Source organism: Cyprinus carpio, chromosome A6, assembly GCF_018340385.1.
Source record: "Cyprinus carpio isolate SPL01 chromosome A6, ASM1834038v1, whole genome shotgun sequence".
Lineage (NCBI taxonomy): Eukaryota > Metazoa > Chordata > Actinopteri > Cypriniformes > Cyprinidae > Cyprinus > Cyprinus carpio.
The window spans coordinates 10,083,427-10,103,223 of NC_056577.1; the positions used below are offsets into that span (position 1 = coordinate 10,083,427).

At 35.6% G+C, this 19,797-nt stretch overlaps 1 protein-coding gene across 3 annotated transcripts; it reads right to left on the bottom strand.

Annotated features, from left to right (window-relative positions):
- Window positions 1-1,262: 1,262 nt before the first annotated feature.
- Window positions 1,263-19,485, bottom strand: LOC109056079 (voltage-dependent L-type calcium channel subunit beta-4-like). Of its 3 annotated transcripts, XM_042757973.1 has the most exons (14): window positions 19,272-19,485; window positions 17,963-18,046; window positions 11,074-11,205; window positions 10,472-10,594; window positions 10,198-10,325; window positions 7,998-8,047; window positions 7,715-7,734; window positions 7,448-7,528; window positions 6,158-6,216; window positions 5,887-5,996; window positions 4,927-5,078; window positions 4,727-4,822; window positions 4,439-4,627; window positions 1,263-3,362 (listed from the first exon to the last, which is right to left on the bottom strand). In XM_042757973.1, exons 1-14 carry the CDS (start codon window positions 19,332-19,334, stop codon window positions 3,078-3,080), a joined length of 1,572 nt encoding a protein of 523 aa, XP_042613907.1. In that variant the 5' UTR covers window positions 19,335-19,485; the 3' UTR covers window positions 1,263-3,077. The 3 variants fall into 3 exon arrangements, with proteins under 3 accessions (XP_042613907.1, XP_042613908.1, XP_042613909.1); XM_042757974.1 differs by lacking the exon at window positions 7,998-8,047 and having other exon boundaries at window positions 7,715-7,733; XM_042757975.1 differs by lacking the exons at window positions 17,963-18,046; window positions 19,272-19,485 and adding an exon at window positions 16,106-16,668.
- Window positions 19,486-19,797: the final 312 nt, after the last annotated feature.

The following is a 19,797-nucleotide window of genomic DNA, read 5'->3' on the forward strand; positions in this document are numbered from 1 at the left end:
TAGGTCGCATGATCTGCTTTGTCAGAAAGCCACTGCGATGTAGGCAACACTTGGACACATCTGACTATTATTTTTATTTTCTAATATTAGAATTCTTATAAAGTCATCAAAGTATTAATTAAAGTTTTGTAAGTATATTTAGTTGTACCTTAAGAGTCGCCTTCTGTTGTGTAGATACAGCTCTGCACACATTGGACATTCTCTCAATAATGTTTTTACTGAAGCTTAAAGGGATCGTTCAGCCAAAAATGAAAATGTTGCCATCACTTGCTCATTCAGAGTCTAAACTTTTTACTAGTGTATTCCCTGCAAATAAGATTTGATATTTCCGTGCCGACAGTCACTTTAAATATTTTTAAAGATTTAATTGCCTAGCTTTTAATTTTTAAGATCATCAGTAAAAACTTATTGTGCTTTATATGCCATCTAGAGGCAACAAAGCCGAAATTCAGGAACTTATTTATTTAGTATAATATTCCACTTGCGCAAGAATACAACATTTATTTAATGAAGTTAATAATAACACAAGTTGCTTTCTTTGGTTGTTGTGGCCTTACAATATCTTGGTCACTTTACTAATGCGTGTCTCTTGTGTCCTTTAACAGTGTAATTTTAGCTTTTTAATAGCTGATGACAGCTTTGTTCTATTACAGTCTGTTCTGCTCTATTTTTTTTCCGTTACATTGTTGCCACACTAAGAAAAACATTCATTAATTTTCTGTATTTTCAAATGTGGCTTCCTGAAAAGAGATGAGCTCTGTGAGGTCAAAGAAATATCTATTCCTGTTAGCCCTGTTACCATTATTTTGTACAGTAAGCATTTGTTGATAGAAATTTGGCTATTTGTAACAAACAGGTGTGAGTTTGAGCCTTGTAAACCTTTACATAGCATAATTCATATTAATGGTAGCTTGAGATGGTACAATGCAGTCTTTTTGACGCTTAAAATCACACAGAAATGTACTTTTAAAACAACTTTTCAAAATGCACCTGTTTAGTCATTCATTTTACTGTCTCCTTAACCTGGTATGGCCTTTGAAATGCTAATAAACTGATGGCTACAAAAATTCTAAAATAAATAAATAAATATGACACAGTTTCAAAATGACCATTTATTTTTTCTTCTTTTCTTTTTTGTAAAAGAACTTAAATACTGCTTGATTTGCCTTTTACACAATTATATTCCATAAAACATTGTCTTTCAAATTTGTTATAAATTAAAATGATATGCATGCACAAAAAAAAAAAAAAAAAAAAAAAAAAAACTTTCACAAAAAAAAAAAAAAAAAAAAAAAAAAATTGGAAGGAAAGGAAAAACACATTTTTATTCTTTTATCTGGACCTCAAATGAAGCTGCTGTGAAACAGGAGAGGGCAGGATGATGGAAAGGTATGAACAACGTTCCGGTTTTACAGAGAAGTTCCATCTGATTGTCTCAGGCAGCAAATTCAGAGATTCATTTTTTTTTTTTTTTTAGACAAATGGGAATCGACTGCCAAATTCCTCAAGTTCATTCATCCTCATAATTAACAGAGAAGCATGCTCATAGACAAATGCAATACAGAATGTACTCGTTGTGGTCCTTAGTTTTTCCGAGATTATTTTTTCTTTAAAATGTATTCTTTTGAAAATGCACAAACTAGCATTAATCAATAAGGCGAGAATATGCAGGCGAGGAAATCCATGGTTTGCCAAGACCTTGGGTCTGTAAGTTTCAGTTCCAGGTCTGAACTGCTTCCACATGTTGAGGATCTACTTGTCCTCTGCCAGTCCCTTTCACACTGAAAATGTATGAGTAGAAGAATGACAGGGTCGGGTTTAGTCTGTAGCATTTGAGATGTGGCGAGCCACCCCGGAGCGGTTAGAGGAGGTCACTGCATATCTGCTGAAGTGGACCGGATGGCGGCAGCTCCAGTTGGCAGGGTGGAGCACAGGGTGCCAGTCACTCCTAAAGAACTAAATTGACCCGTTCATCCTAGAGTTACATGTAGTGCTAAGGAAAATGGTCTTTTTTATAGACACCAAGCACCCTTGAGATCTATTTAAATTACAGTGTACCAAAGTGCCATAATTTCAGCTTTTAAATGATGAAAACTAATCATAAGATGTCAATTCTTGCTAACTTTACTGAGGACTAGCTCACAGCAACACTTTTATTCATCATTCCTATGTTATGGATCCATTTAAGCTGTCTTCCTAACTAGAAAATAATGCCTGGTAAGAAATGACTCCATGGGCTAGAATGTAGTACACCATGCTAACCTGTAGAGATGACTGGCTGGCTGTGGCCGAATCTAAGATTCCTGCTATTTATGGCAGAATTTATGTGGAAATTCCACAGCCTAGGATTTCGAGGCTTTGGAAAACTCCAAGATCATGGTTTTAAAGTTTCCATTTCTGTAAGAAAAGACGGCTGGCAGTAGGTTTGTGTTACATTACTGAAATGTTCCAGTTTGTCAGCCACTTTCCTGGGGGCCTGCTTATGGGCAATGATCAGAGCATCATCCTATGTCCGCTCAAGTTATGCACTAATGAAAGGGGAAGCATGCGGTCAGGTAACATGCTGGCAATAATGACATAACAAAGACTAACTGAGCTCCTTGTTCAGTTTTCAGGGATCCTGTATACACCCTTTACAACTCTCTGATTCTCGGCTATTGCTAGCTTCACAGAATATTTGCTTTTAAGGACCAACCAATCATTCCGTTTTGACGTTAAATGGTTGCTTGGTAGAAGAAGTAAAACCTGCCCTTGTGCAACAGAATCGACAAAACAAAAAAAATCAACAAGCATATTAACATGTGAAAGCATAACAACTGTAACATTTCTGCTCCATTTCATGTTGAAAGGTTCCCTTTTCCCAGGCAGACACGTTGAGCCTTGTATAAGCAGACGTAAATGCAGGCTTTGGTCAGATGGTGAAGGTTCAGAAGGGTTTAAACAGTTTCTGCTTTGTAGCTCAAGAGACCCTAACAAAATGAAAATGTAATGGAAGATGTATACAATTCTGGACAGAAGCCATCTTGGCTCAGTGGCTCTGTGGCTCAGGCTTGGAGGACGAATCGGGGCAGGGTGGCTCAGAGCCGGTGTCGTGAGTCCTGGCTGTAGCTGCCTGGGGAACTGCGGTTGCGGTGGGGCTTGTAGGTGTCCTGGTAGGGGTCCTGGTAGCCCTGCTGCTCTTCCATGTAGTGGTGGTCTCGTCCGCTTCCTCCGTGCTGTGAGCCAGAGGAGCCTCGGTTCCGTCCCTTGTGCGCTCGTTCGTTGTGGTAGTTCTCGTCTGAGGTCATCAGGTTGCGGCGTTCGTTGGGGGTGGAGTGGTCCCCAGTGTGGTTGGCATGCCGTGTTTTTTGCCCCTGTTGATTCTGATGTACAAGTACCAAATAAAGTAAGAGCCTGCACTAGTATTATGTTTTTATCTATTTAATATAATCACTACCGTTTAAACGTTAAAAAAAAATAAAAATTATATATATATATATATATAATGTTTACAAAATACTCTATTTCAAATAAATGCTGTTCTTTTGAACTTTCTATTCATTAAATAACCCTGAAAAAATGTTGCTGAGAAATCAGCTTTGCCATCACAGGAATAAACTTAAAATAAATTAAAATTGAAAACATTCATTTGACAATATTACTGTCTGAACCATATTTTTGATCAAACAAATGAAGCCCAGGTAAGCAGAAGAGACTTCTTTCAAAAACATTAAACACTACTGTTTGAAAGTTTGGGATCAGCAAGATTTTTTATGTTTTTGTGTCTTATGCTCATCAAGGCTGCATGTATTTGATCAAAATACAGTAAAAACTAATATTGTGATATGTTATTACAATTTAAAATAATGGTTTTAAAATATAATTTATTCCTGCGGTGGCAAAGCTGAAATTTCATCAGTCTTCAATGTTATGTTATCCATCAGAAATCATGTTAATATGCTGATTTATTATTAATGTTGAAAACAGGTGTGCTGCTTAATATTCCTTGATGAACAAACAGTAAAAAACAAACAAACAAAAAAACAGCATTAACTGAATTTTTTGTAACAATACACACTACCTTTCATTTTTCTTTCTTATTTTTTTGATAGAAAAAGATAGTAAAACTTGTATTGTTACTAAAGATTTCTATTTTGAATAAATACAATTTATTTTATGCAACATTTTATTTTATACAACATAATTTTTCTATTATTATATCAGATTTTATGACATTATATTAATTGAAAGTCTAAATAGAATATTTGTATAAAACTTTTAAAACCCACCACAGGACTATTTAAAATGGATCAATGATTAACCAATTAAAACATATTGGTGATTTAGCTTTGTAAATTCAAAAAAAAATTTACCAAATATCTTTGTATTGATTATAAAGTCTATAAACACCTTAAAAATGCCTATTATCTCTAGTGTGTGTGTGTGTGTGTTTGCGTACCTGCAAGCCGGATATGGCAGACGTAGTGTAAGGGGCCAGGGCAGCAGGGCCGAGGTTTCTGCCCAGCAGAGGGTTGAGTGGGGTACTGCTGGAGGTGTGGGTTGCCTTCCAGTACGCCTCAAGATACTCAGCCAGGTGCTCACATGCATCTTCCAACTGATTCTCATCCAAGATGATGTCAAACATCTCCTGTTAAAGAGGAACACATACACACAAACATAAGACTATGTTAAAATTGTGTAAAACTGGAGTAATTTCTTTATTTTTCTTCCATAAGAGAAGACACACCGGAGGACACTGTGCTAGTTTATCTGCGGCTACGAGCTGTACATTGAGGTGTTTACTCTGTGACTTTCCTCTAGATTTGACGAGCCGCTGAAGGACCTACAAGACAGAAGAGTTGATTACACAATCAGATTTTGAAGTTTGATTCGTCTTTCTCTAATGCAACACTAAAACCATGACACGAGTGTCTCTGAATGTCACACCTTTGGCGAGGACACTTTGACATGGACGATAATGGGGGCTAGTGAAGTCTTCAGTAGCTGAGCAGGATGGTTGATGGTGTCTGCGTCCAACACAACCAGCTGGAGCGAGCGAGCGAGTTCAAATATGCGCTCAATCTCGCTCTGTACCTCAGCTGTACATGTATATCACACAAAGAGTTATCAGTCTACAGTTCGCACACTAATAGAACAAAAAGAGAAGTGACTCATTTTGATATTGCATTTGATGGCAGTATGTTAAAGGAATATTCTAGGTTAAAGTACACATGAAATCAAAATTGACTATATTTATTTTGTTAGCAGACACTGCTATTTTTGTGTTGAACAATTCAGTCGAAACACCAAAAAAAAAAACAGTTTTCTTTTAAATCTTCCAGTACATTTAGACTTAAGCCCCGTTCACACCAAGAACGATAACTATAAAATAACGACATCAGCGTCCACACCAGCTAACGATATCTTCTGTTTATTTTAAGCGAATGCTAGTCTGCCGCTTTAAATTCTCAAGCTCGTCACAGCAGGATGGATTCTGATTGGCTGTCAATTTTTTTATCGTTCATCAGCTGGAAAAAAAAATTTTTTGAAAGGGATTTCAACAATATTGTTTCTCTTTGTCTTTATCATTATAGTTGTGGTGTGGACTCTGATATTCTTTAATATTGAGAACGATTTTTAGAACTATATCTTTATCGTTATCTTTATAGTTATCGTCCTTGCTGTGAACGGGCCTTTACAGTACACTTAGAACCATAGACTTGAACAGTAAATGCATTAATGTACATATAGCTTTCCTTGTATTCATAAACTAAGGAGAACAAAATTATTTTCTATGGTAACTGATTACATGTCTCAGATACTAGTGACCAAAACTTGAATTTAACCTGGAATATTTCTTTTTAATAACCTTCCTTGAGGTATGTTTCGGGCCTTTCTGTGTCTTACCAAGGCTGGATCTGGTATTTGAGCGCTCAATAATGGCTCTCTTGCTGGGATTGTTAAGCACTGATCTCTTTGCCAGTGAGATATCTGCAGTCACACGCGTGATAGTTATCCTAGGACAATAAATACATTATCTGTAGTTAGCTGCAGTGAAAACCTCTCATTATAACATATGAGCCACCTTAGCTTGTTTCTTACAAATTATTCTGTATTTTAAATTTCTAAGTGATGTGCAGGAACATAATGAAATCTATAAAACAATTTTTTTACTTACCTGCCATCAAACCGGTGTTTCAAGAAGTCAAAAAGAGCTTTCTGCATCATATCAGTGACCTGTACAAAAGATAGAAAGAGTAATTCAGTGTGATTTAGAATGACTAGAATGTAGTTAAAAGTGTATTTATATTACTTTACATGATAAATTCATATTTACATAACTTCATATTTAAATACTATTTGATCTGTTCTAAAACAATATCTATCTATCTATCTATCTATCTATCTATCTATCTATCTATCTATCTATCTATCTATCTATCTATCTATCACGGTTCTTCAGTTGGTTGAGATTTCTGGGTAACGGGTAATGTATTTTTCACGAGGAATTCTTCTGTCAAACACAGTTATTTAAAAAATAAATTGAAATAATGTCTTTAAAGGTTTATGAGCTATCATTTAAAATTAATTTCCCTAATGAAAAAAATGAAAGGGATTTACTTTAAGAACCCGATTATTGCACTCTAATAATTGCTAGTCAATTCTCCTGTGCAAAGTGCTGCATATGTTGAGCATTCCAAATTGGTCACTTATAAGATTCCACTTACTGCAGCTGTAGGGAGCGAGGCAGTTTTTGGAACAGAGCTAAAGATTCAATTTAATTTTAAGGAACAAAACTCCTGCCTCATCAACTCAAAAACTTACTTAGTCTCAAAAAAACAAGCCTCCCTATAATTTATACACCAAGCAGCTGCGTAAATAAATGAAATCCTTAAAAAAAAAAAAATCAAATCTGCATCCAGTTACGCCCGATAAATTGCAAAGGAGCTTGTTTTCTTTATTTACTTTCTCTACTTCACTGTCTCGCCTTGTCTTCGTCTATTGCATGCCTTCATTCTTCTCAACGATTCCCTCCCTCCATCACTGTTCATGTTATTCTCTCCCTTTTCTGTCTCTTTCTAATTTCAAACCGTGCTCTACTTTCTAGCACTGACGTCTCTTGGACCCCGGAAGGTTGTTGCCTTGGTAACTGAACGGCGGAGAGGAGGAGTATGTTTTTGTTTTCTCTGTGTGAAGAGATGGAGAGACTGGAATAGATATTATATTTTGCTGGTATCAATAACCCAAAATGCGCACACACAGACACGCAGCCAGTCATAAACAAAGAACGGCAGCTCTACGGCCTTGAAGGAGGAATTTTCTGTTCCATGTTATTTTATGATGAATTCGCTGATTCACCTGAAAAAAACACTACAGATCGATCTTTGACAAAAGCATTTTTCTATCAAAAACAGAAACCCAAGTTTGATGACGATATACCTCCACCACATCATTTAGTACAACCCACCTCATATCCTTTCAGTGATGGCCCAACGAGCACCACAGGCCTCATGGAAGGCACAACATCATAGGGAGTCACATGTTCAGTCTGCAGATGAGATCATAGGTAAATAACACAGCACAGCATGGTCAAAGTATGTCACAATGAGAGTCGTTTTGAGGAATGAGTGCAGAGAGGAATTTGAGTTTAGGACAGTGGTGGCAGAAATACATCTCTTCAATGACTGGACAGGAAGGTTAGGTGACGATTCTTCCATCGTGTGGACACACTTACCACTTTCTGTTTCTGCTTGCCTAAAAATAGAGAGGAAAAAGAAGGGAAGTCAGAATAAAGTATTAGCAAGTTCTACAAATGTGAGAAAGCCATTCAAGTCATTCATGGTCCACTGTCCCATGCTCACAAGAAGCTGCATGTTTGATCTTTAGCCTTACGCAGGACAGTGTTGAAGTAAAATCATCCACTGATGAATTGCCTACGATTCCGTTTTTTTCGGGGAGATTCCTGTAACCCCACCCCCATCTCATAAAGCCCCACCCCCAACAGCTCATTGGCTCACCTGATGACATCACATCCCCCAAACTAGAGGAGGAGCTTCCACTGGACTTACTAAAGAAATGAGCAGACAAACAGAGACAGAGATAGAACATTTTTAGTCACTGTGTCTGAACACACAAGTGGACTACTCTAAAGCTCTATATATTCCTGTACTTTTGGATCATTTCAAGTTTTAAGTAAATTGTCTCATAATTTGATACTGGGTCTTTCATTTGGTAGTCTCAGCCTCAGACCCATAGACCATCTGATGAATATTACTAAAATGGAAAGAGCTCTCCAAAATTGTAAGCTTAAATCTAATTGGTTTCCTAGTAATTTCCAGGGTGCAAACATTTGTATAAGCCTACCTGAAAAAAAAAAAAGCTTGTTTATATACTGTAGTACCAGGCTGGCACAATGAACAATGTTTGCGAGGTTAATAGCACTGAATCTTTAAAGGTGCCATAGAATGCAAAGATCACTTTTATAAGGTGGCTGCAGTGTGTGAAAACAACCAGCCTATAATGGTAAAAATCCACCCACTCATTGTTTTATAATACCTATAAATCATAAACAGTCTCTCCACTAGCAGCTCCAGATTTCCCACTACTTTGACATCATATTCGGGGAAAGTCCGGCCCATTTGTGACACTTTCTGCCCTATTAGCATATACACAGCCCTGAGTGAGAAGCAGTGGTTTGCCATTACTGTTTTCTTGCTGTAGCTGCTGGAGATACAATGTCAGTGCCAAAGATCCATTAAAGGTGTCGTGTGTTGGGATGCACCAACTAACATAGGAGTCTCCATAGACCGCTGAGGACATGGTGGTTAAATTTAATTTTCGAAGGAAATGTCCCAGAAAAATATATATAGCTGAAACACTATATCCTATGTGCACAAATGTATATTCTGTCCAAGAAAAACAATCTATATTTATTTCTAATTCTTACCATAAAATGTATTCCTTCAGTGCCAGTTCTACAACTGCTTGCAAAAACTGTGGCACCAATATTTAAACTCTCTCGATTGAATCATTTAATATTTTTCCAGTCTTTAAATGTCACACAAAACAAAACAAAACAAAAAACAAAACACAACACACAAAACAAAACAAAATACAACACAACACACAAAACAAAGCAAAGCAAAGCAAAGCAAAACAAAAAACAAACAAAAAAAAGCAAAGCAAAGCAAAATAAATGAAAAACAAATCAAAGCAAAGGAAAACAAAAACAAACAAAACAAAACAAACAAACAAAAAACACATGGATGCTGACAGACAGATTCAGTGGATGTTCCTGGCCAGAATAAACTGCACTGTAGACTGGACTTTATGCAGATACTCAAAAGTCTGGCTCTGGTTCTGCATTTCTATAGCTAAGACATGATGATTATGAGCAACAGTGAAAGTACAGTAATCTGTGATAAATGCACAATCGGGTTCAAATTCAAGTCATGATGTTTTTGGCCAAGATAACAGTCCTGATTACATAAAGTAACAGGCAACTGGAGAAAAAAACAACAAAGGGTGAAAATTCAGATCTGGTGTGAAACTGAAATGCAAACCCACCATTCAAGCAATGTCATGCTCCCAGATTAACTGAGTGACTGAAAGTCAATATTCTTTATAATGCCATATCTGTAAAGTCAATTTTCTTTATAATGCCATATCTGTTCTTGAAACCCACCACCCTTATTTCATTTTGGAATGGAATATTTTAAGAATAATTCCAAATCTTTTTTCATAATGTCTCTTGTATCCTATAATAAGACTTAATATTTTGTTGCTGTATCAACAAGCTATGGTATCTGCTGTACCTATAGAATAGCAATTCCTATAGAGCATAGTACCTATAGAGCATTTTGTTTTCTACACATTGAAATGGCATTAAAAACTTTTTATTAATGGATCAAAGATTGCATAACATACAAATGAGCCTAGAAAAATGTAGTGGTACACATTTTTGGACATTTGTAAATGTAGATATAATATGCAATTTGAATGTGTTTGCTAATGTCTATTTTTACACACTAAATGTACAGCCTGTTCTTGTCCACCTCATTGACTCAGTGGAGTGGATATACAACAAATAGGGTGGACATATTAATTTTCCAAGTTTTTATTGCCAGGTTGATAAACAGATAGAATATTAAGGACTAAGAGGTTGTGGAAAATCAAATGCTCCATTCACCTAGGTAAGTGTGTTCTCTGTCTGCTTACCCTTGTACACGGCTTTTCTTCTGTTCCAGCTGTGCTCTGATATTCTCCAGCTTCAGAGGACTGGGGATAAAACCAATCTCACAGCCTTCTTTCACCAGCCTCCCAATCCACCAGTCATTATTAAACTTCTGCATATGGAGCACAGAAAAGGACAAAAGAAATAAAAGCTGGGAAAAAGACTTTATCCCCTCCTGGCATTTTTCTATATTCAAAGTCATCAGTGAATCTGAATCAGCAGTGACCTGTTCACTAATGGGCCAGCAAGCCACAGTACCTCTTTGATGTGCAGGAAGTCTTTTGCATCAAATGAGATGGCAGTTCCTGGCACAGGCACATCTTCATCCAGCGCACCACAGTAACTGACATTTGTTTTCACGGCAAAGGCCACCGCTTTGGCCTGTAAATTGATGTTTTTAGAATAAAATAAATAAATAAATTTTATATATATATGTATGTATGTATGCCCATTCTGTTACTGTGACTTTTAACTTAGGATTGATGTTGGCTATATTAATGTTTTCCTTTATTTTGTAATGTTAGACATTTGTGCATGTAGATACAATATGCAATTTAAATGTGTTTGCTAAAATATGCACTTTAAATGTGTTTGCTAATGTCTATTTTTACACACTAAATGTACAGCCTGTTCTTGTCCACCTCATTGACTCAGTGGAGTGGATATACAACAAATAGGGTGGACATAAGAATTTTTAATTTAATTGTACTTATATTATAAATTCTACTTATTTTATAAGTGTAATCATAATCAACATTGTCCACACTGTTATAGATGTGTCCACCCTATTATCCTGGAATTCCTATGGTATTCCATATGCTGATTAATACATAGTAAGTGGGATTTGTGTCTGTCCTCACCTTTGCCCTCTCCAGCTGCAGTGCAGCCTGTTGTTCTCGCTCCTGCCGGCCCTGACTAACCCCCTCCGGCCTCTCCTCCTCCAACGACACATCTGAATCAGACGGCCTGCTAGTGTAGGAATCAGCTGAACCCTGCGAACAGACAGCACATACTACATTACTTGCATGTTTGAGGTCTGGTCATGGCTATAAAGAAGGCAATTCATAAAAATTGCTGATTTTGCTGATTAACCAATTACTGAAACTTCTGAATGTTTTCTGAATTTTCAGCACATAAATATATGACCTCTGGCATGTCAGTATTTATTCAGTATTTAGATACTTGGCACGCCCTGACGAATGGCAGACTGTGATATCCCACTATGTAAAACAAATCATAACTGATTAAATTTACATATATGACCCTGGACCACAAAACCAGTCTTAAGTCGCTGGGGTATATTATTAGCAATAGCCAAAAAAACATTGTATCGGTCAAAATGATAGATTTTTCTTTTATGCCAAAAATCATCAGGATATTAAGTAAAGATCATGTTTCATGAAGATATTTAGTAAATTTCCTACTGTAAACATATCAAAACCTAATTTTTGATTAGTAATATGCATTCCTAAGAACTTAATTTAGACAACTTTAACGGTGATTTTCTCAGTATTTAGATTTTTTTGCACCCTCAGATTCCAGATATTCAAATAGTTGTATCTCGGCCAAATATTGTCCTATCCTAACAAACCATATATCAAAGGAAAGCTTATTTATTCAGCTTTCAGATGATGTATACATCTCAATTTCGAGAAATTGACCCTTATGACTGTTTTTGTGGTCTTGGGTCACATATAGAATTCTTAAAGATGGAGTATCAAAAACTGTTTAATCTTACAGGTCAGAATTAGGGAAAAAAAAATCTCATGCTAAATTGAATAATGATTGTTTTGTGGTTAAGAAACCTTGCACAACCTCGAAGTGGTTCAAAATGGTACAAAAGTGGAAAATAAGACCCACATTTCAAATATGAGAATGCCAGAAAAGAGATTTACCTGAAACAATTTTGACATTTGACAACATTTGTGCATAAAAAAAGATCAGACCATCCACACTGTAAAATATGATCAAAATTTCAATAGTAAAAGACTGCAAATATGCTACACTAAAAACCTGTTAATCTGTTAACGATAAGTTTCCTTACTCTGCATGGTGAAAAACTGTAATAGATCTAATGGGACACTTTTGTTCAGTAAAATACTGCTAAATATACAGTTTTTGGAAGCGAAAAGAACAAGTCGTACTTTACAGTGAAAAAAAAATGAAATTTGTGAAATTACAGTGTTTAGTTTTGTCTTATCAGTTATGTACATTCAGGTTTACATCTTATGCTGTTAAATTACGTTTATTGCATTATCTTCTGTATATTACTATTTAGCTCCGCATTTATCTTTTTATAAAGGTAAAATCAGATTTTAGTACTTTAGTGTAGTAACATTAAGTGAATGTACATTGAATACATTTTTTACTGTAAATTTAAGGTCAATCTGTAAAATGTGACCATATTTTTTCACTGTAAAGGTCTCTTCAACCACAGCTGCGATTTGTAAATTTCACTTATTCTTTATGTATTTATAAATTTTTTTACAATGCACTTGGACCATCTTCCTTGGTCATTATTCACATTGGTCTGGTCTGCTGGATTTTCATTACGTCTGTGATTCTCATTTTCCTATTCAGACCGCTGCAAACCCAGGTCAGCAAAAACCCACCTGTACCTCTGTTACTAGAGCTGTCAGCCACAGAGATACATACTCCTTAAGCAAGCAGAAAAATACACCTGTGAGCTGAAGGTGACTTCAGGTAAGCTCCTTTTGTTCACAGTCTACATTACATAGTCTTTAATGACAACAGATACATTTACTAGATAATAAACTAGGTAACAAATGACATTTATTTAATATGTGATTTTTAATTTAACTTTGTTATTGGTATTGTCACACAAATGTGTAGTATGTAACATGGATACGATAATGTAAAATGTTACCCAGCATATTATACATCAGTCATCAAATATTTTCATATACAGAAATAATTGATTTAAAACATTCACAGTGTAACCAACATATCAAAACGATTTGGACTGTGAGGCATCTCACCATGATTTGGATTCTCACCTTGAGGCATCTGTCACTGTCTAAGACAAATATAAAAATAATGAATTCTAAATTGAGTAACAGGCTATGAAACTTACATATCTTAAAAAATCTGCAGCTGGATAGAAACCAATGATCTTCAAAACAAAAACTATAAATATGTGTAATTATGAGCTTCCAGCACCTTTTTCTGCCATACATTCATTTCAACAATGTGTTTCCTTGTCGGATTCTATCATCCATCAGTTGTCAGCAAAGTTCATTAACTACTCCAAACAGTAATAAGTCTACATTTAGATTACAAATACTTCTCAAAAGAAACTCTGAAAAACTCAACAGACTCTAGGATATGCATTCTTATTCAACAACACACTTCCTTTGAGAATACATACCTTCACTGCTTGTTTCTCAGGACCATGAAAAACTTCACAATACACAATCTGAACATTTTCACCTGAAATAAAGTCCTCAGATGGCTCCATAACGTTCAAGAGAGAAGCACCTGATCCCTATCAGCTCAATAAAAACATATACCGTAAGGTATTCACACTTTCCCCTTTTAAGATAATAAAGAAGATCCAACAAGCATGTACATAGTCCTCTAATTAATGAGATAATGCTCAAAGTGAAGTGAAGCTAGGAAGCTGTATTCTGGTAATCCAATTTGGAAACAACATTAGCTCAAGTCAGTGAAAAGAATGATCAGGTCAATATCGCATTAGAGAGAGAGGCAGAGAGAGAGCAAAAAAGCCTCACAGTCGGCTAAAAAATTTCAGCACGCTGCCTATGGCAAAACACTTTTTCCCTGAAGGCAGCCGCTCCGCACAAGCTTACTTCAGCAGGGACCCAATTGAGGCCGGTGAGTCCAATCACAAAATGCCTGATTCGGGAAACAAAAAATGCACAAGTTTGCTTATCTTTCACAGCAGAAGTGATGATTGTGAGCAAAAGAAAAAAAAGAAAAAAAGAAAAAAAAAAATAACCCCAAAATTCAAATGAATGGCTTTCATCCTCGATTTTGACGAGAACACAGTCTTTTTGCTGAAGAGTGACTTTGGAGGGCCTTTAAAGGTTCATATATAATGTCATAAAGAGAGACAGTTGTGCAAAATGAAGTTAAACAGATATTTTCTCATGAACTAAATTTAGCTTTTATTTAGCTTTAAAGCTTCATATCCACAATTTCACTGGATTTGCAACGCAAAGCGCAATGAACTTGGTTCAAATTAATCTGTACTTTATTGGTAAACAAATATAAATACTCCTAGACTTCCATTTGAAGTATGTAGAATATATAAAACCAGTCATACACTGTAAGAAAAAAAAAAAAAAAAAAATTGAAGTAAATTACAAGAAAATACTGCTTCAGTCTTTATACTTCAAAATTTCGCATTCAACTCAATGTATTACTTGCATTTTTTTTTGTAATCAATTCTGAAATTATAAACCATTTATGAGTAAAAAAATTTGTAACCAATTTGTAACCAAATTTTTTTGTCACCAAATTTTTTTGTCACCAAATTTTTGTCTGTGTTTGAACAGACTACGCAGTTACACAACTTATACAGTGTGCATTTTATTATTAACTTTAAACATAAACAGTTTCTTGAACATGATGCTTGCTGATTCATATTTTAAATGATTTTTAAATCATGCCCTAGTTAAAAGCTATATGTTAATACTGAAAATAAAAAAAAAGTGCCAAAAATAAATTGTATCGGTCAAAATTATAGATTTTTCTTTTATGCCAAAAATAATTAGGATATTAAATAAAGATCCATGAAGATATTTTGTAAATTTCCTACCTTAAATATATCAAAACTTAATTTTGGATTAGTAATATGCATTGCTAAGAACTTCATTTGGAAAACTTTAAAGGTGATTTTTTTCAATATTTTTTTGCGCCCTCAAGATTCAAGATTTTCAAATAGTTGTATCTCGGCCAATTATTGTCCTATCCTAACAAACCATACATCAATGGAAAGCTTATTTGTTCAGCTTTCAGATGATGCATAAAATACAATTTCGAAAGATTGACACTTAAGATTGGTTTTGTGGTCCAGGGTCACATATGTTCTTCCTTAAAAAGCACAGGAACCTGATTATGGATTATTATCTGTATCTTAAATAAATGGTCTCTATACATTCAGAACATCGAAATAAACACATTGGATGAGAACTACATTGGGTTCTAAGGGCCTCTAACTTAGACATACACAATCCCTGATAGCTTTTCCAGACTTCTGGCTTGATTTCATTTTAAGGCGTTCAAGTGGGGCACCTAAGCCATGTGACTCATTACATTCTACACATCAGCAAGAAAAGGCTCTGCCCCCTTAACAGCCAGAGAGTAAATGAAGCGTTACAATTTTAACTATATGATAACACCCTAAACAATTTTAATCTTAAACAGATCAGGCAGGTCCTACAATGATTGGAAAGACACATATTGTAATCTAGAAAAAAAGTCAAACTGAAAAATAAATGAGTCGTGCTTTTTGTTATTTTTTTTTAATACAATTTTTTTTTTTTTTTTGCTATTGCATTCTTTAAACGCGCCGTATGGAATAGGAGTGAATGTTTAATGGGAATGTGTGCTATTAACAAGACATACTGAAAGACATACACACACAAGCCTCTGAAGAGCATCTCCCAAAAGTACACCCACGGAGATCGGTGGGCTGCATCTTAGAAAATCATGGTATACTGAGTCTCACAGGCCCTGAATGTGCAGCACAGCTGAGCCAGTGTTCGGCACACACACACACACACACACACACACACACACACACACACACAAGAGCACGCTCACGCGCACACACACACACACATATAGCCAGTGGGAAGAAACTATATATAGCCGTAGCCAATTCTGATCGCGAGAAAAATAACTCACCGCCTCCGAGTCTTCAAATCCATGCAGGTACAAATTGTCATACATGGAGGTTTGCTATTCCAAAGAGGTCCTCTTGAAGAATAGAGAAAAAAAGAGAGAGGAGGAGGAGGAGGTGGAGATGGAGAGAGAGGGGGAGGAGGGAGAGGAAGAGGAAAAGAAGGAGGGAGCCACCACCACGAAAAAGAATTGATGGGGGGATGACGATCCCCTTGCTCCACAGAGGAAGAACAAGGAGGGAAGAAAAGGGTGAGAGTAGCCTCACGAGTAAGAGAGGATGGAAAGAGAGAGAGAGAGAGAGAAAGAGGGAAAGCAGGCCTGTGCAGACGGCTCGGCCTGCAGGATGGAGTGGATCCCTCGTTCAGCCTCCAATTCTCTCACATCCTCAGGCAGGGAGAAGCTTCCCAATGGCTCACTGACGCGGACGTTTCATCATCTCTCAGCAACACACTCACACACACACACGGCACAGCGCTGCTCCCCGCATCAGAGTGAGAGAGAGAGGGTAAGAGAGAAAGAGAGAGAGAGAACCCTTCCTCAATCTCAGGCTGATGACACAGTTGACCAGCTGCGTGCTGATTGGCCGAGCAGCATTCCAGTCAGAGCTGCTGCTGACGTGTGTTCTCCTTGACAGTGAGCGCTGATGAGAGAGAGTGCCTCCCTCTGCCTCTTTCATTCTTTCTTTCCGTCTGTCATTTTATTTGAATGTACAGTTTTTTTTTCTTGAGGTTGTTCCCCTTTATTTGCAGTAATGCAGTTTTCTCTGCTAATTAACTGTTGTTGTTTTTTACGAACATATGTATTTTCAAATCTAACCAAGTTTTAACATAACATGAATAAATTAAAACAAATGATTTGTAAAAATATAAATAATAAGTATGAAGTATAAACATATATACAATAAATCAATTATATATTTATGTAATAAATAATAATTAAAGTTTCATTTAATTTTTATTGATTATGTATAAATATATAATTAATGTATAATATAATAAAAATACATTCTCTCCATTTTTAAATCTTACCGAAGTTTAACATAACACAAATAAATTAAAACAAATATATATATATTTTTTAAATGGTATAAATATATAAACAATAAGTATAAATATGTACAATTAATGAATTATATATATATATATATATATATATATATATATATATATATATATATATATAGTATATATGATATATATATATATATATTTATTTATATATAATGGATTATATATAAATATATAACAAATATATTTTAAGTTTCATTTCCACTTTTATTAACACACTTTCTAACTATTTTTCAATCTAAACCACACATACACACCCACACACACATACAGATATGTGTATGCGTGTGTGTAATAATTAAAGGGTTAACAATAGTTAGTTAAATGTTATGCTAACACTTTACAATAAGGTCCCATTAGTTAATGTATTATCTACCATTAACTAATATGAGCAATAGATTTGTCAAATTATTTATTAATCTGTTAATGTAAGTTAATAAAAATGTGCCTGTTAATTGTTAATTCATGTTTTCACAGTTCCATTAAATAATATGAACAGTTACAACTTGGAGTAGTGATTACAGTGATTAGAGTGGAAGAAAAAGGTTTTAGTTGACAATTCAAGCATCACACCACATCAAGCCTATGTGAACAAACCAATGAATAAGGACAAAGAATGTGTTTGCCTCACTGACCTTTAAATGTGTCTGATTATTAGCCCCAATGTTTAAGTGACTGGTCTAGAGGTAATAATTTAATTAGGCCAAAAAAGGAGTCAATCTATTTTTTAATTGATCCAGATTGGCTCTGAGAAACAGGCTTGGTCATTTTCAGAAATGGGCCATTTCTTTACCTGTCTCAGGATAAAACTGGTGGAGGTGGTGCTGCCATCAGATCTCTTCAGTCGACTACGCCTTGAATATGTTCCTCTGTTGACCTGTAGAGGGAGCAATAACGAAAACATGAATGAATTGCTTCAGATTTGGTTGAGCATTTCTCAACCATTTACTCTGGAGAATATAAGATTAGCATTAGTCTCATATTTTTGATATTTGATATTAATAGATCAGAATCAGAATAAGCAGCATGATCAGGTTTTAATTTATTACCTAAATATCATTTAATGTGCCTGCTGAGATCCAAGGTTATAAAACACTTACAAAACATAAATAATAATATCAGACAGAAATGTAGACTGAATGTTGCATAGAAATCAATTAGAAATAGGTAAAATATGACTAGACTGGACAATGTGTAGAAACATGGAAGTTATCCAAATGTGGGTGATGGGAGGGAGGGTGCCAGCAGATAAAACTGTGCAGTGCATTAGTGACCATTAATGAGGGAAGTTCATTCGGTAATGAGAGTCACTTGCATCAATGTAAATTATTATTAATGGACTGATATAACAGCAGAAGTAGAAAAAGTAGGCCTACAGAGCGGAATAAATAAAAAAATAAATAAAATAAATAAAAATACAGCTGTACATAAACACTGGAAGTTTGAAAGAGCAAGAAAGAGAAGGAGAGTGAGAGAGGATGAGAAAATAGAGAGATGGGGTGGACTGACAAAAAAATGGTGACTAACAGGGACACATTAATTAGCCAGGTCTGATTTGTTTCTATTTCTAGGGGTCTCTAGGGCTCTATAGTAGTGTTGAGGATAGACAGAGAGCTTGTTCTTTTTAAAGTTTGTTTAATAGGGCCACCAAAAAGTGGGTCAGTGTGCTCATTTCACTGAATTAGGGTTGTTATTTATGTAGTCAGATGAGCTTCCTTAACTGTTCGTGTCAAACCAAAATAATTCTCTATATACTCAAATAATAATGCAAGTAACTAGCAAAATTTGTTACTTCTGCTTGAAATATTTCATGTGATTTGATAAAGTTAATCGTAGCTATAGTCTCTGCGTTTTAAATTATACAAACTGCCCTTGACAGCCCCATTCAAACAAAACATTTGCAGAAACCTCTGAAAACAAAGTGCACTTCAGTTTAGCATCCATCAAAACAGTCCAAGCAAACACTAGAGCAAACACCAACTAAAACGATTACATTGATATATTAAATATAATAATAATAGCGTTTGTTTAGTAATATTAAGTTATTCAACAAAATTAAAAAAGTAAAAAATATTTCTTATCTCAAGTCTTAACATTGTCACCTGAAATATAGGCGCTTGGATTCCCTCGCCGATCTTATTCCTGATATAAATGTGTCGAGACATCTCGGCCAGCACATCGGTCCAGATTGGCGGTTGCTGGCCTGCTGGCCCGGCCCAGTGGAAGTTTGGAGGGTTTCGGACGGCTTGATCCAGCTTCGGTGATCTGTGTGTGTGTGTGTCCCCGCGCTCGTGAAGATCCGCTCTGCTCCCGTGCATCAGAAGAGCCTGAAACTCGTGACAGTGTGACAGGTGTCAGGTGCGCGCGCACCACAGCACTGTGCGCTCGTGTGGTGGCAATGAGCTTCATTTAATTTCTTTGGTTGAGATTAAATGAAGATTGATGTAAAAAAATAAACATAATAATAATTATACAAGGAAATCGCGTAAAAAAAAAGCCCAATTCTTCAAATTAATAACACTATCAAATTGAAAAACAAAACCTGAGAGAGCAGAGGTTAAATACCTGTTTTAAGTGAGGTAGGTGTTTTGTAACTTCGGTAATAGAAACATAAAGACAAAAACACGA

Excerpts from the sequence above, each read along its gene's own strand:
- LOC109056079 (XM_042757973.1), bottom strand. The coding sequence starts at position 19,334 with ATGTCTCGACACATTTATATCAGGAATAAGATCGGCGAGGGAATCCAA. Across the intron at positions 10,326-10,471 it reads ACTTCCTGCACATCAAAGAG|AAGTTTAATAATGACTGGTG; the intron begins GTACTGTGGCTT and ends CTCCATATGCAG. Across the intron at positions 7,529-7,714 it reads GCAAGCAGAAACAGAAAGTG|ACTGAACATGTGACTCCCTA; the intron begins GTAAGTGTGTCC and ends TCTCATCTGCAG.